General features: G+C 35.1%; 1 protein-coding gene across 1 annotated transcript; it reads right to left on the bottom strand.

Annotated features, from left to right (window-relative positions):
• Positions 1–4268: 4268 nt before the first annotated feature.
• Positions 4269–10486, bottom strand: LOC129904237 (uncharacterized). The gene is made up of 3 exons (XM_055979778.1): positions 10239–10486; positions 5393–5461; positions 4269–4878 (listed from the first exon to the last, which is right to left on the bottom strand). Exons 1-3 carry the CDS (start codon positions 10398–10400, stop codon positions 4717–4719), a joined length of 393 nt encoding a protein of 130 aa, XP_055835753.1. The 5' UTR covers positions 10401–10486; the 3' UTR covers positions 4269–4716.
• Positions 10487–13393: the final 2907 nt, after the last annotated feature.

The following is a 13393-nucleotide window of genomic DNA, read 5'->3' as shown; positions in this document are numbered from 1 at the left end:
CACATTCGTCAGTGGCATACTGTATGCCAACATTCTAAACACATCGGTGATATTTTTGTTGAGTAGATAAACCAAATCTACCCAATGCATTAGCTGGTTGTTCGAAGTAATAAATTTCGAGACATTCGATACAGACAGCGAAACATACTATCATTAAAGCGTGAATTATTTGAACAATAATAATCTGCAAACAAATTATTATCAGCTGCTTCACGATCACGATTAATTACCAAATGACCTGAAACGGAGTCGCCTATAAAATCTTCATTATTTTGATATTCTTAATAGTGTTGCAACAGACAATTATTTACGCGAACAGATTGCAAGATTGCCTCATCCTCTTCTGCAGTAGTATTATTCAAAGATGATGATGATGATGTAGAAGAAGAAGAAATTTCATAATTTCTATTAGATGAACTTCCTGTATTTTTAGAAGTGAAGTAATAATATTTTACTTGAACTTTAAATGAATTACAAATGTTGAGTTCGATTTAATGAGTGGATATGTTCATTTATATGGATTGAAAAATGGATAGACATTTTATGACCAATAGTAGTTGTAATAAGTAGTTGTAATATTTTTTATAGATAATTTAAAGATAAAAATGTAATCTTAATCCGATAGTTGAGAATAGGATGAAATTCATTCAACGGTAGAGGTGAAGATGAGATATATCATATTATCTTTTATTCAATAATATATTTTCTTATAGAAAATTTAAAGATAAAAACGTAATATTAATCCGATGGTTGAGAATAAGATGAAATCCATCCAATGGTAAAGGTGAAGATGATGTTATATCCTATTATCTTTTATTTAATAATATATTATCCTATAGGTTTTTCATCTGCTTCAAAAAGTGTCCAATTACAAAATGATCAACTTGTTGAGATGTTGGCAAATCAAGTTCAAAGAAGAAGCTAAACAGAGAGTTGAAAGATAGAACTTTGAAATTGAAAGAATTTAAAGAAGAAAATAAAATTACATTAATGAATTTGGATGGTATTGTTGATCCAAGTGTTCGTGAATTTTTTCGACAAGAACAAATTCGAATAATGAAAAAAAGAAGTGAACAATCTCAGCAGCCGCAACCACATCCACAACAATTTTCGACCTCATACAATCCATATTTTAATAGTATTGGTGGATCTAGAAAGAATCTATCAGATTACTAAGTTATTGTTGTAATTATTTTAAATTATTATGTTTTGTTGTACTTTTTAAAATTACAATGTATTTTATATGTCAATTTTGATGTATGTCAATTACAACTTTGTTGAATGTTTATTATTTTCGGTTATTTTTAAGTATATTGAATTATTTGTTTAATAATTTATATGTTTGCATTTTTAATTTTTGTGAAGGGTAATTGTAGTTATATCCAATTATAATTTATAGTAGAATTAACATAAATTTTAATTTTTAAAAATAAGTCATATATAGAAAAATTAATTTATAAAAAAAGGTAACTTTATATCTAAAATTAATATTATAAAAATATAACATAAAAAAATAATTAAATATACAAGAGATTTAATTAAAACATACAATTTATATAATGTTTATTACAAGTTTTGTATAATAAAATAATATTAAAATATCCAATAAAGTGAATTGGTGTGATGAATAGTGTTGCAGCAAATTTGGTGTAACACTATTCACACACCAAAACAGTGTAAAATTTGGTGTTGGGTTGGAGCTCCAAAACACCAAATTTTACACCAAATAAGGATATGGTGTAAAAATTGGTGGTGGATTGGAGATGGTCTTATGGAGCAATTTCCTGCATTGTTATAATCTGCAGCAAACTATAAATAACAGATGGCCAATCACACTCCACTGGCAGGGAAATATGGTCAAAAGAAACTGTATTGTTGGAAATTGGAGTACAGGTAGAAGTCCTCAGAAGATTAGAAGAACTGCAGACTTCTTCAGCACATTTAGATGAGCTGTTGTCTAGGCAAAAAGAACAGCATTTTTTTTAGATTAGAAAGAATGGCATTTTCACTATAGAATCTCTCATGTAATCTCCTCCCCATCCAACAATCAGTGGCATGGAAGAAGATACAGAAAACAGAAGCAACAATTATGATTGCTGTTTTAGCTGGGTAATTGCTCATAATGCAATTGTGACACATAACAAACTACAAAGAAATGGTATCACTGCAGCGGACACTTCCTGTTGAAGTAGACAATGAGGACACTGATTATCTACCTTTGCACTGCCTCATAACAAAATGGAGACGGGGGCCTTCCCTAAATGTTTTTAGAGTAGATTGGGGTATTGGACTATCTCCAGACAGGAGCTTCTGATGTGCTGGATAGGATGGTTTCTATGCAGAAAAAAGAAGATCTGGAACCTTTTGCTGCTACTGTTTTGCAGGCTCTCAGGAAGGAAAGAATGCTAAGATGTTTTGATGGGAAGGCTGAGTCTATATATAACCTGAGGTATAGCTCTTTTCATCAATTAGCTATGTGGTGCACACTCAATAAGTAGATTCGTTGATCGACTTCCTAATATTATAACAGGAATAGATTTAGGACCACACACAACTTTTCTCAGATTTATTTTATGACAGAAATTTGTCAGGGCCCAACCCTTAGGTCCAACTTCAGCCTTCGAAACAGTGGGTTCTCCCTTCTACCCTTCTCCACTTCAATACCAGGCACAGTTCTCATGGTGCAGGGCTCGAACCTGTGACCTAAGTCATAAGTCTCTCAACCTTTGCCACTAGAACTGTGTGTTGGGGATACTCTCAGAAGATAATTTAGTGCTGTTTTTTGCATATCAAAAAAATAAATTAGTAGCATATATATATATATGAAGGTTCTATTTATAGTATGTCAAAAACCAACAACCAACACTTCATGCATGCTTTGTTAACTACTGCAGTTCTCTTCACAAGGCCGGAAGAAGCTTTTCCTATACCTGCAAGTGTGGTTAAGAAGCTAACCAAATTGAGGAGAGACTTCCTATGGAAAGGCAACAAGGAGGGGGGGGGGGGGTATAATCTGGATAATCTGGTCAAATGGGAGGTAGTACAACAGAGCAAAGGTCAAGGAGGTCTTGGTATCAGAAACCTGAGGGTCCAGAATAATAGTCTACCGTTGAAATGGTTATGGAGATTTAGTGCATAAGAATCTGTTCTATGGAAGGAGGTCATTTCCCACAAGTTGGCCAATCTAGTCCACGGTGCTCCAATGAGGTGATTTTCACTTATGGGATGGGGGTTTGGAGGACTATCAGATCATTATGGCCAAAGCTACAGGGAAACTCCAGAATCAGGGTTGGAGATGCCACCAATACCCGGTTCTGGAAGGATATTTGGATAGGGCAAGCTCCTTTACAGGAAGTGTATCCTAATCTTATGATGCTAAGTACTAATCCTGAAGCAACCATTGCTGAGAGCTGGTCAAACCAAGGGTGGAATCTGAATTTTAGAAGGCATCTAAATGACTGGGAGGTTGATAGGGTGACGACTTTTTTTGAGTGAAGTGGAGAATTTTCCTGGCACCACTATGCAATCTGATACACTGAGATGGAATCTTTCAGAGGATGGCATTTTCTCTGTGAATAAAATGTACATGAGGGACAATAGTGTGATGCAAGGACTGTGCTCAAGCATCTGGAAGAGCATGGCTCCCACCAAGGTTAAATGCTTCACTTGGCTAGTGATGAAGAGAGCATGCCTGACACATGAGGTTCTACAGAAGGAGGCAGTAATAGTGACAAGATGTTTTTTGTGCAATGAGAATGCGGAGACAAACAACCATCTTTTTTTATATTGCAAGTTTACATCACAACTGTGGAACCTGTTCCTCAGCCTCACAAAGACTGAGTGGGCAATGCCTGAGCATACTGCTGACTTTATAGCTGCTGGATGAAAAGAGGGGGTAGCAAGAGCCAGAAAAAAATGGTGGAGGATAATTCCTTCATGTATATGGTGGACAGTATGGAAAGAAAGAAATGGGAGATGTTTTGAAGACAAGATCAAGTCCATACATGATGTGAAATGGAACTGTTTAGTGTTTTTATTCTCTTGGTGCAAAGGAAATTGTATAGAGGAAGTCGATGAGCTGGTAGATTTCTTAGGTGCTCTGGAAAGCTTAGAGTCTAACCTAACTACCTTGTAATTTTTTTGGAGGTGGCCAGCATTCCTTAATGCTGAAGACTACAACAGTATTAATTATAAAAAAATTAAAAAAAAAAAGAAAAGAACAGAAGAAGCTTTTTATATGGATAGGGAAAAGCAAGCAGACTGCTACCTTTACACAAGAAAATCCATTTTTTTTAGAAAGGCAAGTGTATTATTAATGTAGCACCAAGAAGGCGCCATCAAAAATACTTACAAAGTGCCAGAAGAATATCCTTCCTATAATAAAGGGATTCTATGAGATCTATCACTGATTCGACATAAGACAAACCTACACTATATATAATCAGAATAAGGATTACAATAGTACTAAGGAGTACATAGTGAAATGACTTAACAAAATAAACTTTAAGCTTTGGCAAGGGATGACCAGGAAGCAGGTGCAGCAAATGCAACTTTAAGTTTTGCCAGTACCAATATCTTTAATTAATGCATATTTATAGCAAGAACAGACTAAGCACGTCCTTGAAAAACTAGAAGTGATAAGTCCACTGCAAAACAAGACTGCTGACCTTCAACTTGGTAATTGATCATCATGATCAGACATCCTCACTAACTGCTCTAAGGTTGTTTTGGAGAGCCTTCAAAGGCTTTTGCAGCTTCTATCATTGTGTCTCTTCTATTAATGACTTCCCAAAGCTCCTCAACCTTATCTTTCAACAAGCCAACCTTAGAATTGGTTGAGTGAACCAACTTGTTTGCAGTCTCCAGTGCAGTACATAGCTAGGATGCAATGAAGAACAAGAACGTATTAGTAAAGTGAAAACATACAGAGACACAGATTTAGAGTCCCCCTCTCTTGATATTTTTTTAATTTTTTTGGATAAGAACAGATTTAGAGCCCTTTTTGTTTTGTTTTTCATTAAGTAAAACAGATTAAGAGTCTTTTTAGAGGTATTTAAAAAATGAGGCTGATCCAATGTGTCAGATATAAAAAGGGAATTGTGTGACCAACAACTCCATCTGCGTATAACCCATTTACCTATTTTGGTAAGTACAGATGCATAGATTATAAACAATACGAAATCAATACTCCATGTCAAATATGAAAGGATGTGAATGCTGCAAATCATAATGCCACTGGATTCAATTTGGTACATATTACTACCAGTGCTAGATAAGGTTGAATAAAAATATTTAAGATCCTAAAAACCAAAGTGAAAAATTCATTCTGTCTCAGTTAGTGCCTTGATGAGGTATCCTCTATAACCTCTCCCATGAGATCAACTTCTATTACCTCCAGCGTGAGATGCGTCCATGAATGATCTGTGCCAGCAAGTGCCTTGTTCAGCTGCTCATACTTTTCCTAAACAATAAGCAAAATGTTAACTTGCTATGTGACTTAAACATCCAGAGGAAGAATATTACCAGTGCATTCAGAAAGCAAAATGAACTCCTACACATTACACTATAGCAAGTAGTGCTATTAACAGAGGTCACATAAAACCAGACAGCTCCGTTCCAAAAGAATAACTGTCAAGGTGTATGGTGGATGAATTAAACTTTCCCAATTAAGTAGCAAACTATCCTTTTTCTAAGACAATTAAGGAGCAAACTATCCTAAGACCAGCTGAAGTAGGAAAAAACGTGAATAAAACATAGTTCACTGTTTCACCATTTTCTATTAAGACTTCACAATTGCTGATCAAAATCAATTGCTAGCAATATTCAGAATGTAGGTTTAGGCGAGATCCTATGGGGATTTTGATGTGTCAAAAAAAAATTCCCTTTCAGTTATTTTCTGTTTATCCTCCTGTCATAGCCTAATTTTCATCATCAAGAACCAAACGCTTGCAGGAGATATCGTAGCCCTCGATCACCATAGGAGAACAAAATTGTCAACCTAGTTGCAGCAATATTTAAAGCAAATGATTTTGAACACATTACTTTCACATACATCAGAATTTTAACACTGAATAGAGTGGAAAATGCGAACACACAAATTGTAATGTAATATGATGTATGAAGTTTTTTTTTTGAGAATGCATTATGGTGCATGAAGTTAACTACCTCTGTATATTATCCAAGTAGTAGTATTGTTGTTTTTGTCACAGCAATTCGTATTGTCTACTGCAAACTTTAGACTAACTTCATATCAGTTCCAAAGCATTAGCGTCTCCAAAATTATAGCAGTAACAACAAATTTAACTAAAATTTCTGCCCACACTGAGTCACATAAAGAGGATATTTCAAAATTCTGAACACGAATTGACTTCTCATCACTATAGGAAGCACATGTAAAACCGTAATTTATTATATCTCCAACACTCCACCCAAACAAGAGCGCACAAGTAAAACCTTACTTTATTATATCTCTAAAATCCCTCAGAATAAAAGCAGAATTAACTATGAATAAAACAAAATAGAGAAAAGGATTTGTATATGCTGTCAAAAATAAAGATGATTTTTTGGAGGTACAAATAATCCTAGATATTTAGTGGAACTTTCTAGAGTTTTGTAAAGTTACTTGTTATATCTAAGAAATTAGTAGATGTTCTAGAGAATTAGATATTTATAGTAAATTATAGAATAGTCTAGATTCTTGTTAGATAGTTAGAAATAAGGTTATCTAGATTATTCTTGTAGATGAATCTAGAATAGTATCTAGAACCATCCTTACACAAGTATACATAAGGATAGCCTTAGTCATTTGCATTCAACCCAACAAAAATAAAAGTGTCTTCTTCCATAACAAAGTTTTCTTACCAAAATACACATTCTCCTTTCTAGCTTCCTCTACTTATAATTCAATCTTCCGATGATCTTAGTTAACGATCTTGGGCTAGCAGAAGGTCTCCTTAAATATATTTTTCTTCGGCTATTCTCTACATGGTATCAGAGCCATAGACATACATTGGCTTCCGGAGTTTATTTCAAGATCGGGTTGGTGGTAGATTCAACTAGTTTGTGTAGATGGATTTAAGTGGTCATGTTAATGGACTAGGGATGGAGTTGTTGAATCAGTCCAATTGCAAGGTATGAAAAACATGTATGAAATCATACCTTGTGGCGAGGATTTGTGGGATGTTGTTAACGGGAGTAACACAAGTCCTCCTGACACAGATCGGAAAATAGTAGCACACACAAGAAGTGGAAGCAGATTAACGCGAAGGCGGAGTTCATTCTGAAGAGGAGAACCGAGTTTATTCAATCAAATGATAAAGTGTAAATCCACTCATGAAATATGAAGGACCCTCAATCGTTTGTTCAACAAGAAGAATGAAGCTCGACTGCAGATATTGGAGAATGAATTGGCTAACACCGCCCAAGGTAATCTTTCTATCGCTGAGTATTTTTTAGAGATTAAGAACTTATGTTCCTGAATATATTCCATTTGTGACGTCAATTCAAGGATGGGCTCAATAACCATCCTTGGAGGAGTTTGATAATTTGTTGTCGTCACAAGAGCTACTAGCCAAACATTATCAAAGAAGGGGAAGGAAATGCTCTTGTAGCCAACAAGAGGAACTTAAATGCAAAAGCAAGAGATATGTCGCACTCTAGATTATCAAGTGGTTTAACATCGCCTGGAAAGAAGGAAGAGTCTTCTAGCAATTACCGTAAGAAGCCTCTTAAATGTTACCATTATGGTGAAATAGGACACATAAAATGATATTGTCGAGCAAAGGAGAGCAAATTGGCTCAAATTGAGGAAGCTACTGAAGAAGAAGACTGGGGAAGGTGCTTAGTAGCTGAGACTCGAGCTATAGATGCCATGGCTTCCATTATTTTTGAAAGAGATTGGATCATGGATTCAGGATATTGTACAGTTGATCACATGGAGAAGAAAGACACTGATGTCATCGGTATGAAGTAAGAAACTTCTAAAGATGTTCATACTGGTGATATGGTAATTGTTATCAAATAAATCAAAGAAGTAGATCCTAAACAAGCAGTGTCTGAAAAAGCCCCTATAATCCATGGACGACCAGTGGAGTTCATAAAAGAAAGCAAAGAAAGGTCCGCAACAAAGTTGTCCCCTCTCTCCATATCTCTACTTACTGGCTGGGTGTAGATAACACTGTAATAATAACAAAGCCAGAGAAATTGTCTTGATAAGGTGGGGATGGTTCTGCCCCTTTCCCCAGGAAATTGCTCTAATTGACTGAGATCTCGTGTTCTTTCAAGAGTGATATGACACCATTCTAGTCAGACAGGAAATGAGTGCATGTACATCACACCTCCTACAGTTGTTGCCAAAGCTTTGATTCGCATCTATTAATGAGATTTCCAGTGTTGGGGGGCCTTGCCGCCCCACAACTAGCAGAAGCTAAGCAAGTTTTTTCAGAGCTGAATTGCGAGTGCACTTCTTCCGGGGATTGAGGAATCAAAAAGAAGTCACAGTCCGATGGGGAGCCTACCTCTAACCGAAAGCAACGGCAAGGCGGACATTGATTTTGCAGAAAGGTTGGCTGCCTTGCAGGGTCTCTTGCCTAGTTCACTAGTATGTTAATCTACTTGTCGGCTACCCGCACTCTGTAACCGAAATAGGACTCTGGACTTAAAACCACCCACTTTTAGAAGTCTGAAAGGCGCCTTCGTCAATTGTCGGGAGAGGTTTCCGCTCCGATCGTCCGAAATTTTCTTTCGTAATAAAGAAACATTTCTTATTTTATGCGTTAATCCGGATCATACCAGATATCATATACCTAGTTAAATTAAAATGAGAATGGGGTATATGTTGGCTTAATACGATGACGACAGACGAAAGTAAAGGGCCATATACTACCAACGTAAGAAAATAACTGACTACACAAGACCAGGTATACCAATTTAGAGAAAACCTGCTTGGCGGGTATGGTGACCTAAAAGGCGAAAGCATTGAGGAAGATGTATTGAAAGTTGAAATCTCTCGTCAATCGTCTGCCATATCGAGGACAATAACAAGATCAAAGCAAACATTGAAAACAAATGGAGAAGCTGATGATCAAATAGATGAAGAAGCTGACCTTGAAGGACAAATTTCAGGTGGAGAGACAGACAACATAATTTTTGAAAGCTTTGAAGCTGATAAACAAGTTATTGAAGAGCAGAAAAATCTGGTGGTGGATCCTATGCTTGTGCCGAGGATTCAAAGAAAATTAATGGTTATACCATCACCGACGCAAATGAGGAGGTTTATATTGATGAAACCTCCTTATATTATGGAGTTATGTCAAAAGGAATAGGTTCTAAAATCTTAAACCCTAGAGTTCCAAACTTTCCCATTACAAATACTTATCTAGATAGTGTAACAGTCTAGAAGCTAAGAGAAAGGGGGAGTGCGGAAACTCTGCAAGGAGATAATTCACATAGACCAATTGACGATAAAGAGTCTTCATCATTTGAAGAAGCAATGGGAGTTAGGAAGAAATTGCTGAGATTTTCACCAAGGTGTGGCTCAAAGCTTCGTTTGAGTTCTTCCACGACAAGTGTGGGGTAGTTTCCAAAAAATCACTTTAAGGGGGAGTGAAAAATAAAGAATTTTTGGAGGTACAAATAATCCTATAATATTTAGTGGAGCTTTCTAGAGTTTTGTAGAGTTACTTGTTGTATTTAAGAAATGTGTAGATGTTCTAAAGAATTAAATATTTGTAGTAAACTATAGAATAGTCTAGATTCTTGTTAGATAGTTAGAAGATAAGGTTATCTAGATTATTCTTATTGATGAATCAATAGTATCTAAAACCATCCTTACACAAGTATAAATAAAGAGGGCCTTAGTCATTTGTATTCAACCCAACAAAAATAAAAGTCTTTTCAATAACAAAGTGTTCTTACCAAAATACACATTCTCGTTTCTAGCTTCTCTCTTCTTTAGTTGAATTTTTCGATCTTAGTTAACGATTTTAGGATAGCAAAAAGTCTCCCTAATTATACTTTTCTTCTTCTATCCCTCTACATATGCAACACCAACAAGTCTGGAATTAAAGGTTAGTCGTTGTCCCATTCAAATTCACTAAATAGCCTAGTATTTTGGTTTGGGATCTCTGTACAATCTATAACATTCACGTAGCTTATCATTTCATCATAAAAGTTTGCAAAAATTTAGTAATAAAAAGAATGAATAAAGATAAGAGAGAGTGCATTGTGTGGAAGAGAACCTGAAAGAGCTTGTTTAGATCGGAGGGTTGGAGACTGGAATCGTAGTCCGGTGAAGGTGTTTTGATTGCGTGCGACGGAAGCTGATCCCCGCCGGCATTACTTTCTCCAACGTCACTTAGCAGATCGCCGATGCATAACAATGGCCCTCCCACCCCTCTCATCTATCTCCCTAGTCCCTTTCTCTCTCTCTCTCTCTCTCTCTTTTCTATTTCTGTTTCTGAAGGGCATGCCCGGGCCTAGTTGGCCCAGACGTTAGATACGGTCCAAGAAACTATGGTCTCGGCACGTTCATATGAGACAAACAACGCAAATTTTACTAATTTAACAGTTAATTTTTTTTTCATTAGTTTGTAATATTCACAATTCTATTATAATTTATACTTTAGATATATATATTTGACGCGTATAGATACACGTATATTGAATACATGCTAATAAGATATGTATAATTAAGAACATTTAAATAAGAAATGTAACTGAAAATCATAAATAAATAAGGAAAGCATGCAGATAATATTTTTAGAGTATTTGCCATATCACAACTCTTAAAAAAATTTAAAAAATAAATAAATTTGTGTATCTGAAACCTGTTCATTCTATGTATTTGAACTGTTTTTTTTAATCTATTTGATATAATTTCTTCTATGTATTTGATATATACTTAATGATTAAATGTATCTTATTTATTTATGTTGAGCATGTGAATTGTTCTCTTATGAATCTAACATAATTTTTTTTATGTATTTGATATGTATTTTATGATTAAATGTATTTGATCTGTTCATTCTGTGTGTCTCAATTTTTTTTTATTAGTCATCCTTAAATGTGCCTTTCATACACATTAAAATCAAAACTTACTAACTCTTGTTCTCAATAAAAAGTACAAATTGGGTTACCTTAAACATCCCAAAACTTCAAAATCAAGAGGCGATCAATAATTGCAAAAGCTGATGCTCCATAAATAATGTCGCTCAATAAAAATACAAAACTAACTCTTGATCCTTATTGTGCAGGAAAACGAATATGGGAGTAAAGATGCTTTAAATTTCAACTTGTGCTCAAATTCTAAAACTAATCCATGTATTTCATGAACCTCCACTATATAAGTATTTTCATATCTCAGATTTATGTTCTTTCAGATGCATGCTTCACATTATTATTTTCATGATTTTAGATGCTTTCAAATACAGTATCTCTCAGATATTATCAGTTTTATCATGATTCACGAGCTACTCAGTTTTTATCATCAGTATGAGTCGGTATTATCTGAATGTTGTTGTCTTCAATTAATTGCATATTTTCATTGGGAGTTTTGCTTAGCACCGAGCAGACCTAGGAATGAAGGTTCACCAGTTAGTTAAGGCATGAGATCTTTAGTAGCAATCCCTAAGTCCCAGAACTATGTGCCATCGCAATATTTAAAGAGGTCTCGTGTCAGTTGAGGCCTACTCCTTAGTCTTTGCAAACAGTAGCTTAGTGGACCCACATTAGCTTAGATCAGCCTTTATACCTTGACAAAGTATGTTGAGCCATTTTGATAAAGATTCTACATCAAACTCCATATAGTAGCTCACATAATTATATGATGATTTTAGTATCTCTCATAGTTCAGTCTTTCATATTATTGCATGACCATATTATCAGTTTTTTCAATACAAAATTTTTCAGACATTATGTTATTTACTTGGTCTATGCATCAACATGTCTTCATATCAGCATGTTCAGTTACTATGTTTATTATGCATATCCTACATACTCAATACATTCAAAGTACTGACCGTATACTTTCTTCTTATATTATTTGATAATATAGGCTCAGACGCTCAACACTTAGGCCGTGGTTAATATGGATTCCAGTCAGCGTAGCAGCAGTATTTTGGTGAGTCCTCATTTTTTGAGGACTTATTATTCATTCAGTATCTCTATTTTAGTTTCAGGCAATTGGAGTTATTTAGGGGCTTCTCCTAGTAACTCATATTAGTAAAGGCTTTTAGACAATCAGATTAGCTTCAACTTATGTTTACTTGGATATATGCTTACTCAGTATTTGATTTCTAATAAACCTATTTCAATCACGCTTTCGCATCAGTGCTTAAAACTACTATTTTTCAAGTTAAATCTTAGTGTCATGCCAAACAATGAGATTATCTTAGGATCATTTGTGGCTCTAAGCATCCGTGTCGTGTCTAGGAGGTAGTATCGTATAATGAAAAATATGATTACCAAGATACGGGGTACTCAGTAGGCATGCTAGGCTAACCGAGCTCAGATAGAAACTACATAAATAAATGAGGCATGATAGTGCTAACACAACGATTCAATAACTAACTAGAAATATACATACATTGCTAACAGTGAAGATAATAATAATAATAATAATGAATACTTGCCATACAAGTCATGCTAATCACAAACAGGCATACAACGCATGGTGATGCAATGCATTTATGGTTAATGCATGAATAAAGTAAAAATCTCAGAATCGTCTCACCAGCGCCTCGTGGGCTCTCCAAGATAATTACACAGACCTGTCGGAGCTTAGCAACACATTAGTGAAAGTAAAATTCGGATTTCAATTTACAGGGCGCCAGAGCTTATCAATGTATGCATTATACATGAAGTGCAACCCAGTATATCTGCTCGAGCTCACGATATCAAGTTAAATATTTCATACCTCATAAAAGTTGTAGAGATTATGAATGTTTAAAGTAATTTCTCCTTTTGTTCTCAAACTCTCGTAAGAATAGTAGTTTTCCTCAAAATATCCAATCCTCGAAAGTGAAACCAAAGATTTTAAAGAAAATATCTCCTTAAAACTAAAATCTCAGAAAAGAGATGTGTCTTTCCTTAAAATTTTCAAGTTTCCTCAAGTAAAACTAGTGATAAGCTCCATCGGAGCCCAAAACATGTACAATTTGTGGGAAAAAATTGTTTAAGAGTCTTAAATATATAGTTCTCTCATTTCTTGCTTAATTCATGCCAAATACAGATGTCGTGCTTATGAATGCACACCAAACACAATAATTCATTCACAAATACAATCATGCCATAAAACAACCGAATAGACACTAGTCACAATATAGTCATACTAATCTGAAACTCAAGCTAGTCTATGTCCAAGGTCTTAGGCCCACAAACATAATAATAATGAAGT

The sequence above is a fragment of the Solanum dulcamara genome, chromosome 9, assembly GCF_947179165.1.
Source record: "Solanum dulcamara chromosome 9, daSolDulc1.2, whole genome shotgun sequence".
In the NCBI taxonomy this organism is placed as follows: Eukaryota; Viridiplantae; Streptophyta; class Magnoliopsida; order Solanales; family Solanaceae; genus Solanum; species Solanum dulcamara.
Note: the sequence above shows the minus strand (reverse complement) of the source record. Positions and strands in the feature narration are given on the sequence as shown.